This window comes from Vicugna pacos, chromosome 8 (assembly GCF_048564905.1).
Source record: "Vicugna pacos chromosome 8, VicPac4, whole genome shotgun sequence".
Classification (NCBI taxonomy): domain Eukaryota; kingdom Metazoa; phylum Chordata; class Mammalia; order Artiodactyla; family Camelidae; genus Vicugna; species Vicugna pacos.
Window position 1 is genome coordinate 3,344,960 of NC_132994.1, and position 26,655 is coordinate 3,371,614.

At 40.4% G+C, this 26,655-nt stretch overlaps 1 protein-coding gene and 1 non-coding gene across 2 annotated transcripts in view; both read right to left on the reverse strand.

The window, feature by feature from the left end:
* Window positions 1–26,655, reverse strand: part of COL19A1 (collagen type XIX alpha 1 chain) — a 332,279-nt gene that overhangs the window by 34,449 nt on the left and 271,175 nt on the right. Inside the window, exons 28-42 of the mRNA XM_072965486.1 lie at window positions 25,921–25,956; window positions 25,759–25,812; window positions 25,605–25,658; window positions 24,196–24,237; window positions 21,094–21,198; window positions 20,962–21,015; window positions 20,662–20,715; window positions 15,763–15,816; window positions 14,341–14,394; window positions 12,003–12,047; window positions 9,883–9,933; window positions 9,754–9,798; window positions 9,276–9,302; window positions 6,102–6,155; window positions 2,028–2,072 (exon numbers count right to left, since the gene is read on the reverse strand). Of these exons, the coding sequence (XP_072821587.1) occupies window positions 2,028–2,072; window positions 6,102–6,155; window positions 9,276–9,302; window positions 9,754–9,798; window positions 9,883–9,933; window positions 12,003–12,047; window positions 14,341–14,394; window positions 15,763–15,816; window positions 20,662–20,715; window positions 20,962–21,015; window positions 21,094–21,198; window positions 24,196–24,237; window positions 25,605–25,658; window positions 25,759–25,812; window positions 25,921–25,956 (774 nt within the window). The remainder of the gene's footprint in view (window positions 1–2,027; window positions 2,073–6,101; window positions 6,156–9,275; window positions 9,303–9,753; window positions 9,799–9,882; window positions 9,934–12,002; window positions 12,048–14,340; window positions 14,395–15,762; window positions 15,817–20,661; window positions 20,716–20,961; window positions 21,016–21,093; window positions 21,199–24,195; window positions 24,238–25,604; window positions 25,659–25,758; window positions 25,813–25,920; window positions 25,957–26,655) is intronic.
* Window positions 12,460–12,533, reverse strand: TRNAG-ACC (transfer RNA glycine (anticodon ACC)). The gene has a single exon. It is a non-coding gene; the product is annotated as a tRNA-Gly (tRNA).

Below are 26,655 nucleotides of genomic sequence, written 5' to 3' on the forward strand. Positions count from 1 at the left end.
GTGGGGTTGATAGCAGGCAGCAGTAATCCCAAAGGCTGGTAGTGCCAGCAGGGAACTCAGGGGACCTGGGGAGAGCACACTGCCCCAAGCCCACACCCTCGACGGGCACGTGTAGCTGCTCCCCTTTGTGTCTGGGTGTTGTCCTGGGAGCTGGGGGATGGGAGGAAGAGCCCTGCAGAAGTCTCTGCACTGGCTGGGCAGACTAGGAAGGCCTGGTCTGTTCCAGGAGGAGCAAGACTGGGCCCCTTGGTTCTCAGCAGAGGCCTGCGATCTGCTGAACAGGTAAACGCATCTCTCCTTCAACCGGAGCATCCCCATAAAATTCTTCTTTTATTGTAGTAAAAGATACATGACATAAGACTACCATTTTAACCATTTCTAAGAGTACAATTCAGTGGCCTTAAGTATACTAACTGTTGTGTAACCATCAATACTCCTTCCAGAATCTTTGAATTAGTTCATTTTCTGAGCCACAGTAAGGTCCAGTTATAAAAAATAAAGTTGTAGTTTTAACTACCCAGTTGTATACTTGCAGTGTGCATTTTTTTTTTTACTGCTTCCCTATCTCTGTAATTGTCAGTTAATCTCCTTAATGAAGAGATATGAAAACTGCAGTTTTTGGTAAATGTATTTGATCTCAGACGTCCAAACAAGTGGCAGGCTGGCCTTGTTTCCATCACACTGCCTCCTTCAAAAATATCCTTGGAATTCTTCCTGTAGATTGCCTTTTGAGCTGGTCACTTATCTGTTAAATACTTTCAATGGTGGCTAGTATTCTTTTTTTTTTTGAAGGTAGACTTAATTTAAGGTGACAGTTGGAAGTAATTGATAGTCACACCTGGGGGATACAGCGAGGGCATTTAGACAAAAACAGGGTGTGACTCTAAGGGAGGCAGGTTGTAAGGGGACTCAGGGAAATTCTAGAAATAGAGTTGCAAATAGGTTGCTAGGAATGGTAGTGGCGGAGGGTGGAGTGGAAGGGATTAAGTGTGAGCTGGATTTCAAGAAGAATCCTTTCTTGTGTAAAAGATTCTGCAGTGCTCCCTAAAGCAAATATTTTCATGTTGCTTTTGCAGTCAAACTAATATTGAACTTGACCTAAAACAGCAAATGAAGGGGATGTTATCACCTAAACAGGATGATTTTCTATAGAGTATGGATGGATTTTTACCTTTTGCTGTTAGATTTAGCAACTAAGTAGAAGGAAGCAGAGTGGCTACTGGCCCTTTGAGGGCTGAGGGTTTGATGGGTGGTGGTCCCAGGCTCTGGGTGGTGTCAGTGGAGGTCAGTGGCTGGTGGTCGGTGGAGATGGTGGGGCCCTTTCCTATCTTCCTCAGGTTCCTGTGATTCCAGCACCTGGTTTCCACTGACTTTCCTACCCTGGCCCACCCTGGGGGGCACCTAGCACGAGAATAAAAATGGGCTCTTATTCATAAAGCATGACCACAAAATTTTAATTAGAGCATCGTGAATGAAGATCAGAGTAGTCTCCAGGGCTCATAGAAATGATTTTAACCTTTCCTGGATCACTTCCTATTCCTCTGAAAAGACATTGATGAGATGAAAACATTTGACACCAGAGAGCAACAAAAATGATGAAGAGAAAGGACGGGCTAGTTTACGAGGAAATATTAGCAGCGATAAAGCTCTGCTAATAACACCAGGCTGAGGGAAAATCAGGCAGACTGCAGCTGAATACGAAGCACTGGCAGCACATGCCTGCGGATGGGAACTTTGGAGGCTCAAGAAACCTTGAAATAGGACAAGAAGAGAGAAATGTAACACGCTTCTCAGAGCTGTGCTATGTTCATGTATCGTCACAGGTGACGAGGCTCCCTGTACCCACAGGAAAGTGAGTTGGGAAGGAAAAAGCAAAGATAGAACTTTAAAAAGATGAAAATAAAGGAGCATTCTCGAGGGGGGAGGGGGACAGACGGTTGTTTTTAACTGGAAGCTCCAGGAGTCACCGTGTACATCCAGCCCTGCTGATGGTACCTAGAAAACAGCACGAGATGATGTGGACTCACCGATATCCCGGCCATCCCTGGGGGACCTGCTGGGCCTCGGTCTCCCTGGAAGAGAAGCACTACTTATAATGATATCTGTCAGATCTCCACCGATACAAAGTCATGCTCAAAGGATAATCTGGATTTGGTAAAGCTTTTCTTTGGAGCCTGTAAGCGTGATCAATAGCAGGTGGTATGAGGCTCGAGCACAGGGGAGAAAATAACAAAATGAGTATTGCAGCCGGTGGAACCGACTGAAGCTCTCTCTCTCCTTTTTCATAAACCAAAGCAAATAATAACCTTAATGTAAACATGCATTCATGTCATCAATTCTGCGACTTATTTTTAAAAGATAGAACCCCACACATCCCTACAGGTAAAAGTGAGTTAATATTTTTATTCCATATATTCAAAAGCAATTCATTACCAATTCTTAAAAGAGGTAGCACACAGAATGTCTCCGTAAAAGTGGTCCCTATACTTGCCTCATTGGATGGAGGGTTAGAATAAATGTATTTAGAATGAGGGAATTTGTGGTTTCTCCTCATTAGGCCAATAAGAAGATCCCTGGAATTGCTCTGACCAGGAGAGTGACTCACCTCTTTTTTTCCAAAGGCAATGTGGTATTTTAGATAAAGCTGACAAGGCGAAAAATACTTGTGATTATATATGGGCTAATAAAATGGCAATTTTGGTTGAGCAGAACCTACATTAAAAAACTTCGTAAGTTCACTCAGGGACATAAAAGAAGACTTGATTAAATGGAGAGAGATGTTTTGCTCTTGGAGGGTAAGACAGTGTCGTAAAGGTGTCACTGCTATGCAAACTAATTTATAAATTTAATGCGATTTTTACAAATTGCAGCTTGATCAAATGATATTAAAATTCACCCAGGATAATAAATATATTTGAAGATAAAAGGAAAAAAATAAAAGAGGAATAATAGTTAGCAATACAGTATTTCAACAGACAATAAAGTTACAATATTTGAAAAAATGGAATATTGGCCTAAGATTAAGCAGTATATCAATGCAATGTAACAGAAACCTCCAACACAGACCAACATTTATAATAGGATTTTAGTAAAGAAAGAGCTGTATTATTCAACAAATAGTGCTAATAATTGAATAATTTCTTTGAAAAGAGTTTGACTCCTATTTACATTAAACTCTACATAAATTCCATATAGATTATATAAAAATAAAATAATATAAATTAATAAGAACTAGGAGAAAACACAAGTCAGATGATCTGATTTTGGTTGAGCATGAAAATGAAAGTCATTTAATGCATAAGAGCCAAACAAGAAATCAAAAAGGAAAATAGTTTTAGATTTGACTACATAAAAGTTGTATTTGCATATGCAATAAGACTAAACACAAAAATGAAAGGCAAGGACCAACTAGGATAAAGTCCCCACCATATAGGATAGAAGTAGTATTTTTAATACATAAAGCAAAGCTGCCATCAAAAAAAAAAAAGAGTAAAAAAGAACTAATAGAAAAACGGGTGAGAAACAGGTAATCCTTGCTGGTTTTGCTCTGCTCCTTTTAAATTACAGGAGTTTTGCCCTTGAAATGAATATACTGGAGCTTTTCATTCAATTTCATTCAGTATTTGCATAACCAATAAAGATTAACCTTAAGGGGGCTCCTCTCTGATAAGATGGTCCTTCCAACAATGCGTCTCTCTCACAGCTCTTTGAACCACTCTCATCTAATGTTCTGGCCTCTCGTTTCCATAGTGACAGCTGAGCTTGTCAATAACAATAAGTCCGTCCCCTCCATAACCTCCATTCATGCATTGCAACCTCGGACCACCATCTTCCATTATTCTCTGTCACTCCCTTGAATCCCATGGATCCCCCACCAAACTTTTGATGATACCAAGACTTCCATCCATGGTACACATTTTCCATTGTCCTTCATTCCCTAGATGGCCCCTCCCCCTCGCTTATCTAGTTTAAATTCCATGTTATAATCACTCCCCTGTGTGTGCTGTTGGCTTACTGGCCTCATTCTTGCTTTTGGTACTCACGTGTCAAAACTGGAACCTGTACTTCAATTAAAAGAAAAAGGGAGTCTTGTTAAAACTTAACTCCACTCCTGTCCTGTGCCTTTAGCTGAGGGTCTGTAGCTGGGTGTGGAAGCACACATAATCTCACCGGCTGGTCTCACTTGTGTTCGTGCCCATGCACCTCAAGGGGCTTCTGCTCAGCCATCACACTGCGTGGTCCCTGGACTCGCCTTCTCTCTTAGACCTTCTCCTTAAATTCCCAACCTCTCCTTCCTACCACACTCTCAGATGATGACCTTGATCCCTCCATCTTTGAGAAAATTGAAGAAATCAGAAAAGAACTCCTAGAGACTCCAACCAGTTCATGTTTCCACAAACCAGCATCTGTACCCTACGCTCTGTTTTCCCACCTGTCACCATAGATTAACTGTCCGGGCTTCTCTATGAAGCCAAATCCTGCATTTAAGCAATAGGTCCCCTTCCTTCTTAGCTATTTAAGGATATCTTCCCAGCAACTCTCCCTTCTCCCCTTTCTACTAGATCATTCCTTTAGCAGAGGAACAGTCTGGCATTTCTATGGTTTTAAAATCCATTTTATCAAATCTTGTTCTACTTCCTCCAGCAGCTACTGGTCCATTTCTTTGCTTTCCTTTGCCCCCCAAACTCCTTGAACTTTGTATAGACTGTGTTTGCTGTCTCTGAATCTTCGTTTTCTCATTCTCTCCCAAGCCCATTCAAGTTCAGCCGTTGCTCCTACCAACAAATAGTAACAATTTCTCTGGTGATGCATGACTTCTAGATTGCTAACTCCAACAGCCAATACTTGACCCATCTACAATATTTGGGACAGATGATCACTCTTTCTCCTTAATACTTAATCTTCACTTGATTTTCGGGACACTAACATTTCCTCCTAGTTCCCTGGTCATTTCATCTACATCTTCCTTGCTCATTCCTCCTTTTCTTCCTGATCTCCTAATGTTGGAGGGCTCAGGGCTCAGTCCTTGATCCTCTCTGTCTCTCTCTTTTTTTTGTTTGCTTGTTTGTTTTTTGTTTGGGGGAAGGTAATTAGGTTTATTTATTTATTTAATGGAGGGACCGGAGATTGAATAGGGCCGCCCCTTACCTCCATTCCCCTCTGATGTCATCTCTTACCACAGCCCCTTCACTCACTCCCTAGGTCTCCTTGGATGTACCAGGAACATGCCTGTCTCAGGGCATTTACACCTGCTGTTTCTCCTTCTTCTTCTTTTACTTTTACTTTCATAGTTGTATACATTTAAGGTGTGGCACTTGATGATTTGGGGTTTTTTGAACATAATTTTTTTATTAATTATCATTGGATACACATTAAATGTACACTTGATTATTTGATATACACAAACATTATGAAATGATCACCACAATCAGGCAAATTCACTTCTCCCTCACTCACACAGGGTACCATTTTGTGTGTGTGTGGTGAGGACACAGCAAATTTCTAGTACACAGTATACTACGGTTACCTCTCGTCACCTTGCTCTACACTAAAATGTCCAGAACCTGCTCATCCTACCTGGAACATTCTTCCTTCTGGCTTGGGGGGCCTGGCTAACTGCCCTCCACCTCTTAAGTCTTTGCTCAGTTCTTGCTTTTTCAGAACCCCTGACTGAAAGCCACCACCCTCCCCTTTGACACTGCTGATTCCCTGAATCTGAACTACATTTTCTTTCTTTTCACAGCACTTAGCAACGATATTATTTAGTTATTTGTGTATTTAGTTTCTGTATTCCCTTCATAGAACATGATTTCCAAGAAGACAAAGATTTTTGTCTATTTCGTTCCCCCCTGTATCCCCAAACATAAACAATCCCTAATGCAGTTGTAGGCTCTTAATAAACATTTTCTTTTAAATTTTTGGGTTTCTTTTTGGAGGGGGGAGGTAATTAGGTTTACTTATTTATTTTTAATGGAGGTACTGGGGATTGAACCCAGGACTTCATGCATGCTAAGCATGTACTCTACCACTGAGCTCTACCCTTTCCCTTAATAAACATTTTTGAATGTTTCATCACAACACATTTCTAACCTTGTACTTACCTTTATACCTGGAAATCCTTCCAGTCCTGGCAACCCCATTGCACCAGGTTCTCCCTGTTAAATATGAACATAAGAATGCAAATGCAATGATCAAAAGGTTTTTCAAGCATTGATTTCAAAAGCAAAGATATTTTTTGCCTATAACATACTCCCTGAAATATTGATCGGTAACGTAGCAAGTAAACAGTGCACTCTATTTTCCAGCATCTGTGTTCTTGCATTTGGTATCTGAAAATAGTTTGAAAATTAAACTATTCCTTGGAGAAGTATGAGCAGATTTTCTAATTCACTGTTTCAATTTTGATTAGGAACCTGCTCTGGGTGAATCCCCCTAGTCAGTGAGAATTCTAATTTCAATCAGAATTAGAAGGAAAGGCTGGACTTTCATGGAGTGTGCCAATTTCTGAGGTCCCTAAGGCTCCTAGATTACCAGAAAACAAGACTGAAGTCTTCCAGAGGGGCTGAAGATGGAGTGCTCAAAGCACATTTATCATTCTTCAGTATTCTGTGCAGCTGGATGTGAACTGTGAATGCTTCAGAGGATGGTCCCAGGAGCAGAGTCTCCAATGAATCTAAAAGTTATTGCTCAAGCTGTTGGGTCACTGAGAAGAGCTACGTAAGTATTTCCATTAAAAAATACTTCTGCATATACTAGCGTGTGGTCCCAGGCTGACCGGAGCCTGCAGGCCATCAAGGAACACACTTAGAAAGGTCGGGGTGAAGGAAGCTGGTAGCTTCCAACAATACATGTTAGGGCTTTGAAATTAAGAAGGATAAAGAGGGTAGTTGTTTGATACCTGCTTGTTAATGAATTAATGTTAATTGCAAATTTTTCTTTTTTTTAAGGACACTGCATGCTTTCAACATAATCACAGAGGAAAGGTAGCTCCCAAAGCTCATTCTCTAATTGTATTTTTGCACGTGTCATTCTAATTTGCTTCAGAAATATTACCAACACTCTAACTTCCATCGTGATGTACAATATTGTCCTGATCACAGGATACTTAAGGAGCCAGCAGATGGCCTGATATTTTATGCTTCAAAAATGTCTTTAAATGTCTACTAATATGTAACTTGCCCATCAGAAAAAAAATGATGCTCAGTGTCTACTCTGCATAAAGCTCTGTAAAAGAGGCCCTGGGTTACTGACAAGGGAAATGAGCTCTTTGATTCTCTTTGTTTATATTCTCAGCTATCCTTAAGGCAGAGGAATGTACTCAACCAATCAATCAATATTTGTTTGGAAGTAGCTAAAAAGAAGTATTTAATTGAAAGCCACTTATAAATTGAATACCAAGGGAATGAAATGGAGCACCTCAGAAGATTAACATTTCAATTAAACTATATAAGGGTAATTTTTATCTGTAAATGTTCAGAGATTAGAAATCGTGGTGCAGATCTGGTGTCCTGGGATTTAAAGGATACTGGAAGGGAGACTCTGTCTCCACCCACTATCTCCAATGTGACTTTTTCATTTTCTACTCTGTGACTAGTGACCCCACCATTCCTGGCTTCTTGCTCTAGTACAAACTAATATTTCTCTATTTTGGGCAACTGGTAAGAAATGAGTTGTCCAGTGGTGCTGACACGGACCCCAGAAGAATAATTTAGAGTTTCATCTAAGATAAAGCTGGAGGTTCACTCAGTTTTCAATCTCTTGATTCCACATTTCTGTTTTTGTGCTTCGCCCACCGATTCTCTAAGAGCAAGCAATAGCCTTCCTTTAGCTTTGATTCCTTATTCCTTTGTGGCAGCTAAAAGAAAATTGGAAGCCTTGTGTCTTCCAACTCTTGTCAAATCTCTCTCAGTTTTGTCACCACCCACTTTCCAATTCCATTGAATGATAATTTATCCTTTATTATAATATTTTTTAAAAAGCTCTCTCACCTTAATGTATAGTTACCAATGAAAAAATCTTGGATGGTCCAGAAAAATCAGTGAGAAGCCCAGGTGCCCCTAAATGATTCAGAGGGAATGTCTGGTGTGTGTGACTATGAGAAAGAAGGACCAGGAGGAAATTTTTATCAATAAGATGAAGGAAGATGAAAATTAAGATGAAGGATATGGTTGGGGAACGCATGAAAACAAGTTTCAGATAAAAAAAGCATGAGTAACAAAACAAAAGGAACTTCTACATGACATACTTGGGTTTGAGAAAATGCTGCTAACTGGTGAAATCATGCTTTCAGGAGAAAACGCATTGGCTTTTAATATATAATTGCCCAATAACAAAAAATAAGCACTTTAATGCATCTCCTTTGAAAATATATTTAGATGTGAAAAGATGACTTTTTTGGGCTTTTTTTTTTTTTTTTTTTTTGCTTGTTTAAAATGTATTCATCTCGTTTTACCAAACTCTGCTGTAAGGACAGGGCCTGACATTTCTTCCCAGGGCAATGGGCAGTGGTTTGAAAGTTTATTTCAGTAGCAAGTACATCTGAGTTTCAAGAATAGTCAAAGGTTCCAGGACATAGACATGAAATATGAAGAACAGAACATACGCTTGAAAAGGACATAACGGAAAAATTGGCCAAGGGAGAAGGGGAATCTAACTGAATCAGGCAGAGTTTCTAGTGAAGCCCGGTGGCTGAGAAGGATGCCCAAGAATAGTTATCACCCTTTGGACCACTGGGGGACAGGGACTGTTTCGAGCTGACAGTTAACCTCCTGGTACAGGAGGTTATCCTCCTGTAAGCAGGATTATAACCGTGCCCCACATCTCCTACAGAACGCTTGCCTGAGACACTCAAGCAAATAAACAGCCCTTGTCTTTTTCTTGTTGTTGTTGGGCGGAGATGGCAGACATACTAAGGAATTTCTTTCCAGTCAATATTTTTCTTCCATGATCTACTAAACATGGAATCAATCATCAAAATAGTCCTCTTAGAAGAAAGTGTCCTACTGATCAGGAGCTCTCAAAGCATCTTCCTCCAGCTCAGGGTGAGTTTGAAAATGCACTGATGGGAGACAGGCAGGGCAGTGACAACATCAGGACCAATGAATGCATCTTGAACTGAGGAGCAGGTGGTGGTGTTTCCTGGGGGTCCTGCTTGCTTCCTCTGGCATGTTCACTGACCAGCATCTCAGGAGGCAGGCTGCTCTCCTGATGCACCTCTTTCAAACACTAGTAAAGACTTACTTTCTAAATGACGCAAAACATGGGAATATACGTACCACTGGACCAGGATCGCCTTTTGGGCCCTGTAAGAAAAATATGGGAAGTCATTTAAAAAGTAATGACTGCAGCAAAATGACAGAATAGGAAGAATTTTGGTCCAATTTGCTTTCATATACATAAAAATATCTGAGAGTTTTGTTCTGTTACAGTTTGGATTTGAAGTGTAAGGCGAAGAAAGATCACTTGACGGGACTCCCGTGACCGTGATTGCTTGGACATTGATTTCATTCTCAGATTTCCAATGCAGAAAGTGACCCCACTCTGCAGAAGGCTGTTTTTCTTTATTTTGACTGTGTACATTTCCCCAGTTTTATTACAATTGGTTTCATTGCTTTCCTCCTGTAGAAAATTTGGTTATATTTGTTATGTATTCTTCCATGAACTTAGGAGATCTTTTGGTTTTGTTTTCTTTTTCTTTTTTTTAATTGTGGCTGTTTAACTAAAGGATGCTTGGTGATAAATAATTGTACTCACAGGGGGTCCGGGGGGCCCTGGGTAGCTGGGAACAGTCACACCTCCCTTCAAAAGGAAAAATAAAGGTAAGAAGAATTTATAGTCATCGGTAACTGGAAAATTATTTTACATAGTCAGAAAAATAAATACCTGGATTTTATATAAACTGCTCATTCCATTCCCTTCATTGAATGGTACACCCTTAGAAAAGAAACGAGATACAGAATTATTCTTTTAAGTGAATAGTTAGCATCTTCACCATTTATTGTACTGTATTTATTGTACTGTATTAGGAAAATAATATTTTTCCTACTCTAGTTTAGACATGGAGTTGAATACTATCAGTAAAAAAATTACAATGCTTCCATTTTTAGCTTTTCAAAAGCAAGTGTAGAGGAGAAAATGAGAAGGCACCCTAGCTACACTTGGAGCACGTACACATGTGCTTTCAGTGGAGGTGTGATGAATGCGCCAGCTTGACAGATGAGACACTAATGCATTCAAAGGAAAATATTATTTGCTCATTAAAATTCAGTTCCTGAATTGCCAATTTATACTAACGGTTTACAGCCCTGCTGACCTGCAGGCTGTAACGCAGTCGTGCTGATAAAGATGTGAATAGGGAACAATTTGGCTAGTGAAAGGTCATTTTTTTACCCCACAGTCTCTTCACACTAAAGAGAAGATTAAGGGAAATGGGGGAGACCATGTTACTCACAACCCTGCCTGGATGTTTCTACAAAAATCTATTCTTTTAAAATAATAGGGAATAGCAACTTCCTGATAAAATTGACTGGGGAGTGAAAAGTCCCAGAGTAACTAACACTTAAAGAGAGACTAATTTGAGAGGCTTTAAAAATCATAGATTTTAACATTCGGGAAAAAAAAATCTGTGTATGAAGATTTTAGTTAGGCTCTTTGATCCTTCTTTTTAACAATTCCCATAGAATCAATAATCTGCATTTTCCTTTTTGTGATGTCCACTTCTCAGCTGCAAAACTGGAGAGCCATCATAGCTCTGGTTTCGGACAATATTACCCAGTAGTGCTCAGGGCAGACAATTTGCATGCATCTTCCACAGGCTCATGAGGGAGGGAAAAGCACTCTGCTCATTTATTCATTTAGTATTTCACTCCTTCACTGGACAGTTGCTGAATATCTGCTCTATTTAGTGTGCTTAGTCCTGGAGGGGGAAGGATATTTTGTCTGAAATTTCCTGGGGAGTTTTCTCAGAAAAGACAACCTTTAATTTGTCTTGAAGAAGAAATAGTTTTGGAGAAGGGGGTGGGAGGGAAGAGGAAGAATTCTCAAGCCCATTGTAAACAATAGGTCCCTTTTGTGAGCTCATGTTATATTTTGCTGTTCTGGCCACTGGGGAGGGAGTGAGTTTTAGTATTTGAGCCTCAAATGCTTTCTGTCCTGCCTCCTTGTTAAGGAGGAAGGTAAGACAGAAAAAAAAAAAAAGAAAAAAAAAAAAGAACAGGTTTAGAAAAACAGAGCGCCGACATCCTCACGGATACGTGCAGGCTGTAACTGAGACAGACTCGTGACAAATCTTTGCTGTCTCCAGAAAGTCACAGGTGAATTCTGCCCCTCCTGGGTGAGTCTGGCTTCTTAAACTTTTGCCGCACGTCAGGGTGGGAAAGAATGTTTGGTTGGACCTAAGCTGTGATGCTGTTCGACTGAGACCCCACATGAGGGCAGACTCGCTCCAGGAAGAGACATTGCTCCTCCACAGCCTCTGACCAAATGCAAATCTTCTCAATCCCAGGCAGGAAAACCTCGATGGCTCTAGTCTATTTCATTCACTTGCTGCTCCATAGAAACAGAATTTCCTTGCATCTTGGGCATCATGGATGGTAATGAACACATATAGCACAATACAATTTTTCTTCCAACTCCCACTGCCGGAAGGGATCTCTTTTTATAGCTCTTCTGTTTTCTGTGAATGAAGCTCATTGAAGTTAATTGACTTTCCCAGGGTCCCCCACGGCAGGAAGTGGAGAGTTGAGTCTGGGGGAGGGGGCACCCAGGTCTCCTGAGTCTACAACACGGAGGTCCACGGTATGCAAATCTGGGCACGGCACCTTTGGGCAGAGCTAATGGGGGAAAATCAGGGCTCCTCAAAGGTACACTGGCTATCATTCATATCTATACATAAAACTCAGATGACTTTTATCCTTGAGAATATCTAAATGTGGCCCGATCTCTGAGTTATAAAAGTCTTAAGTAGACAAGTGAATCTAAGTTTTAAACTTGAAGCAACTCACAGGTGGTCCAGGTGGTCCGGGTCTCCCGGGGGGTCCCTCGCTGCCCTGCATGGAACACACAGCCCAAAATCAATGGCTTAGACATTTCTACCCCAGGTTTATGAACCAGATTGTGCTTGCTCAGAGAGTCACATCTGAAATCGATGTGACTTGTCATTTGGTTTCAGCCTTGCACAGTCTTATTCAGCTTGACTTTTTCCTTCACCTGGGGAACTACATTTCTAGACCACAAGAAAAGTAAATGCGTTTTCCTGCAGGCATTCAGATCCTCACTGTGTGAGCCCACGGGTGCAGCTTATTTTCATTTATTTATTTATTTCAAGAGTTTTAAAACTAAGGTAAATTTCACACACCATAAAATTAACCCTTAATTTTTAAAATTTTTTAAAAAAAATTTTTGTGTTTTTTTGGTGGGTAGAGGTAATTACGTTTATTTTATTTATTTGTTTTACTTTAATGGAGGTACTGGGGATTGAACCCAGGACCTCATGCATGGTAAGCATGTGCTGTACCACTGAGCTGTATCCCTCCCCACCAGAAGCTTATCTGTAGATGGAGCTGGACAGCCCAGGTGAGGGTGTCCTGGACTTCTGGTGCAGATGGGGGAATGCTCCTCACTTTGGGGTGCATGGCAGATCTCCTGCAAGCAGGGGCAGCTCGGGGATATGGTCCTCTGGGTCAACTCCTCACTTTTAGCCTCACCTCCACCACCTTCATCTTTTGGGAACAAGAGGGGCCACCCCAAGAATTTGAATAAAGTGGAAAATCACAACTTGCATGGTGTCTGCAGGAAAAGAAACTTTTTCACTTCTAAGTTAATATTAGGCATGTCCCACTGAACAGAAGTGAATGGGGTACAGCGTCAGACATTCTGTTTATATGCAAAGCAGACTGAAAACGAAACTTGTGAAAAAATAAATTCAAGATGAAACCTGAAAAATGGGATTTCCTTCAACACCAGGGGCAAACGACAAGAAATGTCTAATAAAAATCATAAAAAAAAGAATCCAGAGACAGTAAAAGTCTTACCTACCATGCTCATGAATTTTGAGGGATTTTAGTCTATTTTTATAAATTTTGATGAAGGGTTTCATTTCAATCTCCCATTTTTTCAGTAACGAAAGAATATTAAAAATCTTTTATTTGTACCTTTACAATAAAAATAAACTGTAACGTTTTTCTCGCGATGTGTCTGCCTGAGGATGGGTGACAATGAGTATACCGCATCTTTTCCCAGACTGCTTTGATGGTGACCATCTAAGACTGCCGGCATGTGTCCTTCAGAAAATTATGTCGTGGTTCTCAACAACCGTGAGAGGGCAACAAACAAGAAAAGTATGTGCCCATTGAAAGGACTCACCCCTCCCCCCGCCGGCAGAATCAAAAGTCACATTTTCATTCTCAACTGTGCCCCAAAGCTCATCTCAGTGTGGCATTCCCGTTAACTTCAAAAGCAAATAGCGGACTGAGTAATTTCCACAGAGAACAGAGAGACCAGGCTGTGGGGTTGGGCGGGCTCCCACGGATGCCATCAGAAAAAAATGTGCTGAGACCGTCTAGAATAAGCACACTGTTTCCTTTCAATCTGGGGGGATTCCTTTCCTGTTTAACACCATTATGCCCCGTTTTGGTCAGTTTGGGGTAGAAACCACTTGAGTGGCTCATCTGGACTCTTGATTCTGAGACATCTCTAATCTGAGTAATTAGTCTCTGTGACTCTTTTGTTGGCTCTATCACACCGTGGGTTAGATTCAGATCCTAAATTGGGTAACCATGTGATCTTCCTGCTTAGACTTCTCTTTTGCTGGTCCTCTCTGCCGACCGCAGCAGCCCATCTGTCTGGTCAACGGGACAGCCCAGGAAACAAGCTGTGCTAGCTCTTTGGTGAATTTCCCCTCTGACCTTCAAAGGACAGAACTTTCAGATTTTCTCAGTAAGAGCATCAGTTACTGGAATTTTGGTCCTGAGAGCTGGCGTGCTGTCCGGAGCCTTGGCACCTGTGGCCGAACTCCCCATTTCAAACCACCTTCCTGCATATCATCAGGAGATGCTCACCCTGCCTTTCCACATAGCTGGATGCCTAGGACCCTGCCTCCAGCCTGGACTTTGGCTGTATCGCATCAATGTTCTGTGCATCCTTTCCCCTAGAAATGTACCTTCTGTATTCAGACCAGTTTTTGGATCTAGGTCCTTGAAAGCCGACTACCAGAATAGCGGTCCCCTGACGTCACACCTACTTCGAGGCTTTGTTTGAGTTTATGGGTCTCTCTGTAAATGGTCCCACCTTGCCCCTCCCCCAGCCCCAATCTGGACCAGAGGGGAGGCTTTTCCTCTGTACCTTGTCACCCTTTGTTCCCATGGGACCAGGAAGCCCAGTTCTTCCCAATAAGCCCTGTAAAACACAAAACTAGGTTTGTTACAGAAACCACAACTAAATGGCCAAGGGTAGTGGAAGCTGGTTGCTAAAACGGATACATTTTGAAGGTCATTTGATCCTAATTAAATCAGTCCTGCAAGCTTATATTTTTCAGGCCAATACAGCAGCTGTCTCCTGTTGATAAGCCCTTGGAAGGATAAAGTTTGTATTTGTGGTCACTTTTTTCACCTCAGCCAACCGCATTTAATGACCTTAATTGGACCCTTTAATACATTTAAGAAGTTAGCCTTGCTGTTTAAATGGCAATTTCCATAACATTCTGCCTTCCTAAATGATCTATAATTTTGGTAGTGATCAATATTTTAAATACTTCACATAGAAGGATTAACAATGTGCCTATTGAGTTATGTGATCTGCATTTATACCAATGGAAAATATAATGTAATTTTAATTCTTTGAGAATAGAGTTATCTATAACGTTCATGCTTCCTTTCGTAACTCTTTCTCTTCACTGTTCATTTTAGTGTAGTGGAGAGCTAGGTTTGTTCTGTCTAACTGGTGGAAGCACAAATGGTAGAATTTTAATTATGGGACATTCATGATTCAAAACAGTAAGGAACACAATTACATTCCTACATACCATTTGCAAAGGAACTCTAAAAAGGGAAGAGTTGGAGAAATTGAGGCTTGAGTGGAGTTGCTAGATTGAGAAAATCAAAATACAATATTTGGGACAAACGTGCTAAAAAAGTATTTATTTACATGAAATTCCAAATTTAACTGGCAACCCTAGGTTTCAGCTCTGTTTTATAAGAGATTGGGTTTAGCAGGTGGAAAAGGAAAAAAAGATTCTGTTTTAAGAAAACAGGATAACTGAAGACACAAAAGCCATGATGCTGTGTTTGAGAGAGTGAAAAAAAAAGTGCTGACTGAAATAGAGGGTATTTTAATTCAGAAAGAGGAATTAGTTGACTTTTATCATCCTTGATCCATTTATTTTCTGTCAAGAGAATAAATTCTTAGTTCATGGAGCTTAAAAATGTAAGGCTGTAACCCTCCGAATATGTCTCCCAAAGGTTAATGCCCAAATATAACTAAAAAAGATAATGCACTTTTACATCCAACTGCGATTCATAGAGACTTGTTTCAGCACAGGTTGCTTTCTGGTCTGGCAGAATTTTCATGACAAGTCTCCACAACCCTGAGCAGCCTTAAGTAATGCTAAACAAAAAAATGTGAGATGTTGGATGTTAATTTTCTAGCCAATAGCTGGATAACCTACATAGAGGAACAAAGAGCAAAAAGCAATGAGAAATGTTAGTTCACCTTGCATTCCCCCAGCAGGTATGAACTGTGAATGAAACAGTTTCAGCAAATACTTACAGGGGGTCCAGTTGGGCCAGGGGCACCTGGGACTCCTGGAATTCCTTGAAGGCCCTAGAAGAGATAGTTCCTGCCATAAAATCGGTTACATTGTTGGAAACAAAGCATTTTAGTTAAGCAAATATTTTGACTATTGAAAGTGAAACACCTATGTTGGTTAATCAAGAAACACAATACTTGTCATAGGCAAACACCCATCTTCACAGTACAAGGATGTGAGCTAAAACGTCAAGACATGGAATCTGCACAGACATAATGTCATGTGTTTGGTGATTCATACAGCATTTCTGATCTCACAGAGCCACTCCATCAGCAGCAGCATCTCTGAGAATCTGGCATTGCTAATGCATGGAAATACACATTTCAGACGAGCAGAATCCCACCAAAGAAGTACATGATTACACTAACACTTCATTCAGCTGGTGGAACAATGGAATATGTTTTATGCTACAATATTTAATTCAGCTGGCCAGTCATTATAAGAAATTTGGCTCATGGGTGAATTTAAATTTAGAACCCTTTAATGGCTTCAGCATAAAAGTGAGCAGACTCTCCCTCCCCTCCTTAGAGTTGTAGCAGGATGCTGATTGTACTGGATATATTTATATATTCAAGGAAGAACTGATAACTTGTGTAATTAATCTTCCTTTACCAAGTATGTCAGCGACAGAATATTAGTTAAATTACCTAAAACCCATTTATGAAATATTTTGCAACGATTAAAATCATCTTCCAAAAACTATTGGATAATGTAGAAGACAAGTTATAAAATGTTATGTAGAGTAAGGTCCAAATTATTAAAAAAAATTATAAATGCACTTCATGAAAGACAAGACTCAAAGAGGCTCATAGTGTCTTATCTGGAAACTTTAGTGTCAGATGGGTTTCCAAGCTCTGCATTTTCAGATCTGTTATAAAGGGAACACAGTGCTCACACTGGGTATTACATAACGCTCTCAGAGGTAACTGAGACACCGCCCTCTAATACACACACATTTCTATAGCGAAACGTATGATATTCTCACCAAGTGGGGTAAATAGACTAGCTCCGTAAGACTTCAGGTCAGATTCTGCTGCCAAATAAATTTTCTGCAAATTTGGGGAAAATTTCCCAGGTTTTCAGAAGCTTTTGAGCTTTGAAATTGTGGGTGTGGGGTTGTGGGCCATCCATCATCTTACTGTAACAGTCCTCCTTGACAAGTACAAATAGGAATCACTTTTATCTTTTCAGGGCTTTTGTGTCTTTCCCAAATTTTCTATCGTAAAACAGATGACTTCTAGAATAAGAAAAATATACTTTTCAACACCCACTTTTTATTTCAGTTAACCATATGATGTATTGAGTTCTATTCGGAAGAACAGTTCCATTTTTTCGGGATTTCATTTTCTTTACCTAGTAAGCCTTTTATATTGCCAAACCACTCATTGTTATAATAAAATTCCTCTACCTTGGACTGTGATGAAACATGCATTTTATACGCACTCTAACTTTCAGGTGATGTGACCATGGTAAAATGACCACAAACTTATTTATAAGAGCTCTAGAGGACCAAGGTTCTATCGAGTCAAGGTTCTTTGCATCAGCAGAATCAAGAACCACGCTCTGCAGGGTCTGTCCATCTAATGCCTAATGGGATCATGTGTTCCTTCAGGGTTTTCCATGTGATGGGAGGTGAAGACGTGCTGGGAAGATTCTCCCTGAATGTGCTGAAATCCCTCATGTAATGAAGAGTCTTGGGGAGAATCTTATGTATACTTGTGTTAAAGGATGTGGACATAGACTTTCTTTAAGTTGATATCATTCTCACTAGCAATGCTCAGTGTGTGTGTGTTGTGTGTGCATGTGTGTGTTGTGTGTGCACGTGTGTGTGTTTGGACTGTACACATTAGCATGTTGCCTCGACACTTTGGTTCCCCACCTAGTAACTTGTTTATGGGTTGATAAGTGGAAAAGAAACAAATTTCCTCTGGGAATGACACCTCTAAATGTCTGGAGATTATAAATGCTATAGCACACATTGCTTTATCTCAAAATACCCACATTTCCCTAAAATTCTCTCTGTATGGACATGTATAAGATGTGCATGTTCATATGTATTCTTTTTTGGTGGGGGCTACTTTCAGTCTCAACATGGAGTCAGCCTAGAGATGCTGAGTGAGACTTTAGGTAGTCTAATTTCGAAGCTCGGGACTCATTAACCTTTGATGACCACATTAAACTTTAAAATAAACCTCAGTTCATAAATAAAAAGAAATCATTCTTGGCAGTCTTTCTCTGCACAAGCTGAAATTTGGCAGTAAGGGTAGAAGTTACTGTGGGTGTAGAAAGGGCAAGAAGATAATTTTCGAAGACAAGAAGGTCATTAAAGAAGACAAATACATATTGAAGAGGAGGACAGTCCGTTTAGCCTAGAGTGCCAAACTAAAACACGAATTAAAATCTATTGCATACATATTCAAGGGTCATTAGAGCTAAGTTCTTTCCCTGCTCTGATATTTTTATTTTTGCAAGTCCTAGCTCAGTTGCTACCAAGAATACTTATTTTCCCATTGCTATAATTTATGGCTGACAGTATTTTTTGAGTCTATTTATCAATTATTACTCTGAAATATTGTAGGAGGGCCTGCATTCCAAGTAAGAATTTCCTCTGACTATTAGAGGGGAGTCTGTGTTCTGTTAGCATCTTACACATTGCCAACTTTTGCGAAACAATACCTGTAAAAACTGTAGAGGATAATGCCACTTTTGTAAAGAGCAACAGGCAGGCAGTTCCTCTCTTTAAATCCCCAAATGGATTAAACTGATAATCAGATCATTATTAAATAATAATTGGAAATCCTCAAAGAGAAAGGGTGTCCCTGTGCATCTTTTCCACTAAGTGTAGAACAGACATCTCAGATCCCGTGAGATTAGATATTATGTGCACGTTGAAATAGTATAGTATATCAACCAGTTGGAAATGCACATGTTCTTGGTCAAAGTTGCATTCACTTAAGCAAATCAACAAATTGAACTTTCAGGGAGAGGGGTGGGGTATAAGTCAGTGGTAGAGTACACGCTTAGCATGCACAGGATCCTGGGTTCAATCCCCAGTACCTCCACTAAAAAAAAAACAAAAAACAAAAGTTCATGGAGTATCGGAGTCCACGTAGAAGTCAAGGTAATTTCAGTATTTCCCATCTGCCCGAGAGGGAAAAGGTGCGTTGCCCCCTAGCCCCGCTTCCAAGAGGCCCAGCGGAGTTAGTATGTTACTTCAGGCTCGTTCATACAATTCATGGGACGTGAAGAAACAATGGGAAGGAACCTCCTTCGGAGCCAGCTGGAATTCCCATATAGCAAGTCTCTCACCAGGTCTGCGGACAGTGCCTCAAAGAATCCCCAAGGGACACTTAAGAAAGAACACACTGAAACTGTGGAGGAACTAACGAGGGATTTCACTTCACCAGGAGAGCTAAGGATCCTGAAGAATCAATAAAAGTTAACCTCTAATAAATTTAATTTAGAGTCACTTATAAAAAAACCTGAATCCAATTATTTCCTGATCTTTTTGTTATTACCTTCTCAACTGCCTTTAATGCCTCCTTCTTGAGTCTCGGCAGTTAAAAGCTGTTAGGCTGTGAAAACCAGACACTGAGCTTGTACTTCCTGCAGGGCAGGGAGATGCAACAGCTCCGTGACCCTTCCTATTTTGGAAATAAAATGCCTTCACTTTTATTTATGGATGAAAATAAATGGTATTTTTCGTTACTCTTCAATTTCGAACTTAGAAAAAAAAAAAACCCACAAGCAAATCGTCATAGTTTCCTTGACGCGAATCAGTATTAATTAAAAGCAATATAGATGATCATTTATAAGGGGAAACAGAACTCCAGCTCAAAAAGTAGATCTACTTGGTAACATGATTTCTGCACTAACATCAAGGTTAATATATGCCAGATGGCGCACTTACCTTCATTAAGAATTATTAGTACCAAAACTGTTTAAACTAACAACAATTCATCATCCTAATTGGTTTTTCTAAGCGTTAATGTGAATTATGTAGGAAAGAATGCATCAGTGTGGCTGAGAGTCAGAAAATTATGCCGCCATCTCAAAGGCACATTTGACTTTGAACCTTAGTGGAAGAGTGAGCAGCTGATTTAAACCAGTCCAAGCAGACCCTTTTGATAGACTTTTTTTTTTTCCTCCCGAGTTTGAAAGTTGAGGAGGGATACAGACAAACCAAGGTCACTGAAGTTGAGTCACGTTCCAGCAGCGAACCAGGGAGGTTCTGCTGGGTCCTGGGGCTGCCCTCACGCCTAAGCTGGTTGTTAACTGTTCTTTCAATTCTAGGAGCTATGCTGGGATTCTTTTCAGTAAATCTCCTTTTCCTCTTTCTCCTTGCTTTTCATCTGGAGAGAGCTAGAATGGTTACCTGCTACAGGAAAACAGAAACATTGGTCCCTGATAGGTTAACTTTGTGTCTTAATTTCCTTGTCTCACAGACTGGCCCACTGATAATAGACATCAACTTATTATTATTTACAATGGGTTAACATTTGAAAAAATCCTACCTGAGTCTTTAAAAAAACTTTTTTATCTTTTTACTTTTTAAAAACGTGTTTAGCATTGAACATGAATTATAGAAAAATGGATGTCCCTCTGTGGAGTCACATGAAAAGAACCATAAGTACTATATATAAGATAGATAACAAGTTTCTCCTGTAGAGCACAGGGAACTATATTCAACACCTTGTAATAACCTATAATGAAAAGGAATATACGTTGTGTATACGTATGACTGAAACATGCTGTACACCAGAAATTGACACAACACTGTAAACTGACTGTACTTCAAGCAAAAAATTTATCAAAAAGAAACAATAGTAGGACTATATGATCGGATAAGAGCCTTTTACCTCATCGCCTTTCTCCCCAGGGATCCCGGGGTAGCCCCGCTCTCCTTTGCTCCCCTAGAAAGACAACAAATTCAGCTAGTACACTCAATCATTTTGTCATTTTTTGGAAAAATGAAAAGATCTCTTCTCAGGACACTCAGGGCATGTAATCCGGATAGGATCAGGGAACAAATAAATGACATCTGCAAATGGCTTTTCTACCACTTTTCCAAAGTATTTTTAGAAAAAGTAGTGTATTTGAAAATGTTTCCTTTTTTTCCACCCCAAATTAAAGGCTGCACAGAGGAGAGACTTCCTTACCTTTGGTCCCTCTCTGCCTGGGATTCCTGGAGGACCCCGTGGCCCTGTATCACCCTGGAGGACAGACCAAGGACAGCTGAGAGGAGGCACCACGTGTAACCTACGGGGTCCACCCGCACTCAGCCTTCTTACCTTGTGGGCTATAGAATCGAACTTTCCAGGCTCACCAGTGCCTGCATCTTCTCCTTTGTTGCTTTTCAGCCCAGGGACACTGGCTTGGCAGTTGCCACAGAAGTTCTAATGAGGATAAAGGTAAGGTCACTGAGAGATTCGTCCAAGTAATTGATCAAAGCAAGCTTTGATCAAACTTGACCTTCTGTTTGAACTTTTGTGAGAGCTGAGTAAAGGCCATTGTTATGTCACTCTACTTTCAGAAACTGTATTTACACAATTTGAAAGATAACTTGGGGGTGGGGAGGGTATAGCTCAGTGGTAGAGTGTGTGTTTAGCATGCACAAGGTCCTGGGGTCAATCCCCAATAACTTCCTTAAAGTAAAACAAAATAAGTAAATAAAACTAATTACCCCCAACCCATAAAAAAAATGGAAAAAAAAAAGAAAGATTACTTTTGTGGAAGTAAAAATGATTTTAAAAATTGAAAAAATAAAATAAATTTTAGTAAAATTGAAACAAATACTGGGTCAAAACAGTTCTCTTGATGGTGGTCCCTCTTAGAGCTGGAATCTATGAAAAGAGGCTGGAGTGTGCAGTGTTTCCCACACTAGTTTTACCACCAGGATCATTTCACAGGCCTAATGTGTTGGTAAGGGAGTTAAAAATACATATATAATTGTAGAACCACCCCTATTAAATCTGAAAAACTATGAAGGCAGAGAGATGCCTGAAGACCTAAGAGCACCAGAAAGGTTTCCATATTTCAAAAAGTATAAAGAAGATGAATTATTGTACCTGTAGACATAGCATGGTGCATCAATATATACATAGTCACATTTTAGATTGGATTATTCAATTGATTTTTTAAATTGAATTATGGTTGATTTACAGTGTTGTGTTAGTTTCATGACTGTTTTAATAAAACATAAAATGGTAATAATTACGAGTCAATAGAATTTTCTAGAGTCACTTCAAACTGACCTCATCTTCTTTATGTTGGGGTGACCAGAAGGGTAAATGAAGGAGAACTGGATTTCACTAAAGTTTTTGAAAAAGTATCTCAAGATTTTCTCATGGAGGGTATAAAGATGCATCAATATTTGTCTAATGCACAGTCTTATTCCAAGAGGGACTGATACACAAATTAACCCAGAGGAAGGTCTTTGAAGGTCTACATCGTTCGGGCCTGAGATTATAAGTCAGTTCCTTTCAACGCTTTAATCAGACATAGTTTTTCAAAATGAAAAGCAGGATGATCAAGTCTGCTAAAGACTCAAGATAGAGAAGGAGAGTTCATGTGTTGGGTAATGATGTTAGGATTATAATTACACCGTGAGGTTGGCCCAAAAGATCCAACCCCCAACTGAAGTTCCCATATGCTTTGGGAAAACACAAGCTTCCTCTTTCGATTGAATGCAGCTCATTGGGACTATCAGTCCAGGTGTCCACCCCACCTCTTGCCAATTGGCTCTCCTGGGGCTCAGAACTTCCGTGAGGTGAAGCTGGGACAGGCAGATGGCAGAGGCATCTGTTAGAGGGATGTGGCCTTGGGGAAACCAGCCATCACTTGCATGTCCGAGGCCTTTGGAGCCCTGGTTCCTTTCCCTGTCAGAGCCTGTTCACAATCTTTCTGTCTGTGCTGTCCCACATTCTATCAGGGTACTCAGTATTTTTTTTTTTTTTGGATCCTGAGAGTGAAGGACCCTAACTGCTCCAGACTGAAATAGCTCCTACAGTCCCACCATTTACAACACGGCTGCCCTTGTGAAGAACATGAGACTTACTGGCTGAGGACCTGTGCTCCTGTGCTAATGTCACTGTGTTACTAGCTGTGTGACTCCGTGCAAGTTACTTGACCTCTCGGAATTTAGGTCTCCTGTGCACAGAGTAGGGAAACACCACGGCCTGAACTCATAGGATTCTTGTGACTATTAAACAAGTAAAGCAGTGCATTGCCTGGTGTAAAATTGTAACTCAGTAAATACAAGATCCTTCTGAAATCCCCATCAACATTCTTTTCTGACTTATGAGAAAATGTTGGCTTTGGAAGGTCTTAAAAATCCCTCCATTTTTATATTTAAATTCATATTTACATTTACATATACTACTCTCAAAACCTTAATCACCTAACATATATACATATATGTACATATGTACATATATATATATATATATATATATATATATATACACTAAAATTCTACAGTCTTGTGAATTCAATCCAACAAATATTCTTGCCTGCCTACTATTATGTAAGTCATTGTGTAAATTATTGGGCTGAATATGAGGAATATAAAATAAATCACATGTACACACATATAGCCCAGGTGTGTGTGTACAAATATCCACTGTCCATTCATATACAGATAATATGTATAAAGTTTGAGTGTAATTAATATAAAGGGACAGATTTTCATTTGGGTTCCGTCTTAGCCTACCACAAAGAAACATGCAAATACATAACCTCCAGGGCCCTGTAATCATCCACCCCCATCTGTTTTACAAATAAAAGAGAGGGGAGTATTAGAGACAAAAAAATGGTAGCAAGATGCATTCCCTATGAGGTGGCTAACAGGTGGAGATCATTTTGATTTAACAGAGTAACAGGTGTTTGTTAGGGCAATCATCAGCTTTGGAATTTTGTAACTCACTTTTTAAAATCCCATGACATAAAAACTCAGCCTTGCAAGCTTGCTGGTTACTGAGCAGCACGGTTTTTCACCCTGGACTGGCTCGAGCAGATATAGTGATTGGGTTTCCCGGTGGTGAGCTGGGTGGGTGAACACCATTAAGGGAAATCTATTTCTCCAGTGGAGAGAAGGGCCTCCTTAAGGGTGTTCATGACAGTGTTCCTCTCCTGCAGCTCATCCCGGAACTGCCCTCTCCTCCCCTGCTCCCTGCTCTTCCCCTCCACAGCCCCAAAGAGAGGCTGGTAAGGAAGAGAGTGGAGGGGTTAGTAAAAATGGCACAAGGCACATAAAGATCCATGTTCCCTTTTGTATCTGAAAGATGTTCTGCTGCTAAAAAATAAAATTTGATTTCAGGCTAAGCAATTTACTCAAATTCTGGTAAAGATCTGCTTTCTGATTTATCCTGGAAATTAACACATCATTTTTTTACCTTGAACAAGGCCCCGATGTCTCCCAAGAGAGGAAGTGCAATCTGTGTTTAAGGAGAAAAAAACCAAATACACGTATTCATACACATGTGGGCACATGGTACAACAAACGTACAATAAAGGGAGATATTTTCCCACAAAAGACCAAGCCAGTTGGGATTTAACATCATGGGGCTTCTAAGAGGCTCACCATCAGAATGATTGGCTTAACATTATGTGTCAAATCCAGAAACAGACACATGGCACTAACAGAATTCATAACTATTTTTGAGAGATAGCCTTGATTTCTCTACCAGGAACACATATTTCATTATTTCCACTCTGAATCTCTGTTTTATATTTTCATGACATGGTAACCTTCAAGCCAACCCTAGAATATTACTAGTTTTAAATCATACATAAAGATAAGTCATTTATAACTAGGAAAGCATTCCTCTGCAGAGCAAATCATCAGGCTGTTGAAAAATACGCAAAGTACAGGATGAGTCTGCCTTAAAGCTATTTCTCATTGAAATTCAAAACAGCCTCTAGGTGGCTTAGGTGATGGGCAGGACTGATACCGAGGGATATCGGGCGTGTTTTGGCCCATGTCTTAAGGCGTCCTTTCAGAGAGACACTATAAACCCAGGTAACACTTTATAAGATCCCAAGATGATACACACATGATTCACTCAGCGTGAAGTGAAAGGCCAAAATATGCCTCTGCACATAGCTTATAAAGGCCCACGAGGCCCTAACAGTGTGGGAGGAAGAAGGATTAGAGAGGCTTAGAACTGAGAGGCCAGATTTGGAATTTATTATACAAAAACTCTTAATACAATGTCATGTACTATATGGCTTCTCAAACTATAACTGCCGATTCTTAGGCTATATAAAGGGATTTCACTGTCGCTCAAAGCAAAGTTTAACCTAAAATAAAACTTTGGAACACACGTTTAGTGCCTAAGTTCATCTTTAGACAGCCGACTCAAGCCAGTTTTTGTAATTTAATCATCTCAGCATTTTAAAGCCACAGAATCAATAAATAGGCACAATATTGTACGAAACTTACTTGCAAACTTTCACTTAGAAAAATGAAATTCATTTAGTCCTTAGCATTAGAAAGAATAGAATCTGTGGCAATGTATTTTAATTCAGTTTTCCATGGGATTGAGACATTCTATGCCAAGGCTCAGCCTGGGGCAAAACTGTACAACTGAATTATACCCTTAGGAAATAAGTATTCATCACACACACAAAAATGCTGATGTAGCTTGAATTTTTTCCCTTCTACAAAATAACGGGGATAAACAAAACCACCAAGCAGTCACTGAACACTCTAATTAGTTTGGACAGCAAAACCTGCAAGGTAGGCTGTTTGGTTTCTGGGTGCATTAAAGACACATAAATCACACAGAGTCTGTCAACATACCGGGTCACCTGGGGGGCCTGGTGGACCTGGCTTTCCATCTCTTCCTGGAGCTCCCTGAAAACAGAAGCATCGTGTTCAAATCTTTGTACGTTGACACAAGTGTAGATTAAAATGGGTTGGAGGAAGAGGAAAAGTAGGTAAAAGCCATCCTTACGTCATTCCCTGGGGTCCCTGGAGTTCCTGGCAACCCAGGGAGACCTCGAGGACCCTGGAAAAGGGGGAAGTAGTTACTTATAAGGACAGTCTTTTGGTAACCCCCCTGTCCCCCAGGTCAGCAAGATGGATTTGTTGTGCCAAATGACATTAATTAGCTTACCTGAATGCCTGGCTCTCCAGCCGGTCCTTGGGAGCCCTGAGTGGAAGGAGGTTCAAAGATCAGAATCCTGCCTGGAATGTCCATAAATTATCCAAGTGGGATAAAGGGCTGAGTATTGTGACTTATTTAGTGGAGCAGCAGGGATTGCCACCATGCACAATCTGACAACTCTCTGCAAAGTTGGCCAAGACTTCTGGGCAGCAGGTGAACACCTGACCGATGGCAGTCTGGCAGTAGCACCACGGCTGTGCTTGGATGCCTGGGACGTCGCCCTCAGCACCACCATCACCCGTGCCGCTCTCGAGGGCACCAACAGCACCCTCAACTTCTAGCTGGCTGCCCACAGGGTAATCGGCTTCCCTTCCTTTCCGCTTTTGGCTGCAATTCATTTCTCTGAAGAAATCGGCAGTAAAACCACTCAGTCATTCTTTTTCTATGTTAGAAAACTGGAATCTGGGGTAACTAAAATGAGGCTGGGAGATCATCAGGACACCTAATGATGACAGGATCCCCCCCAACACATGACCGTGGGCCACTGGATGAGGAAGTGACCGACCACTTAGGTAAGTAAAGAGCCGGGTTCTCAGCACCTGACTGCAGTACCTGCTCACTGCCTTTTCCCTTCTTATTTTTCAAATTAAATATTCATATCACTGCCATTGTCAAAGCTACTTTCTTGCTTTCTTTCTATTTACATCATGTCCCTAAGTTATTTTTTGTTTGTTTGTTTACTTT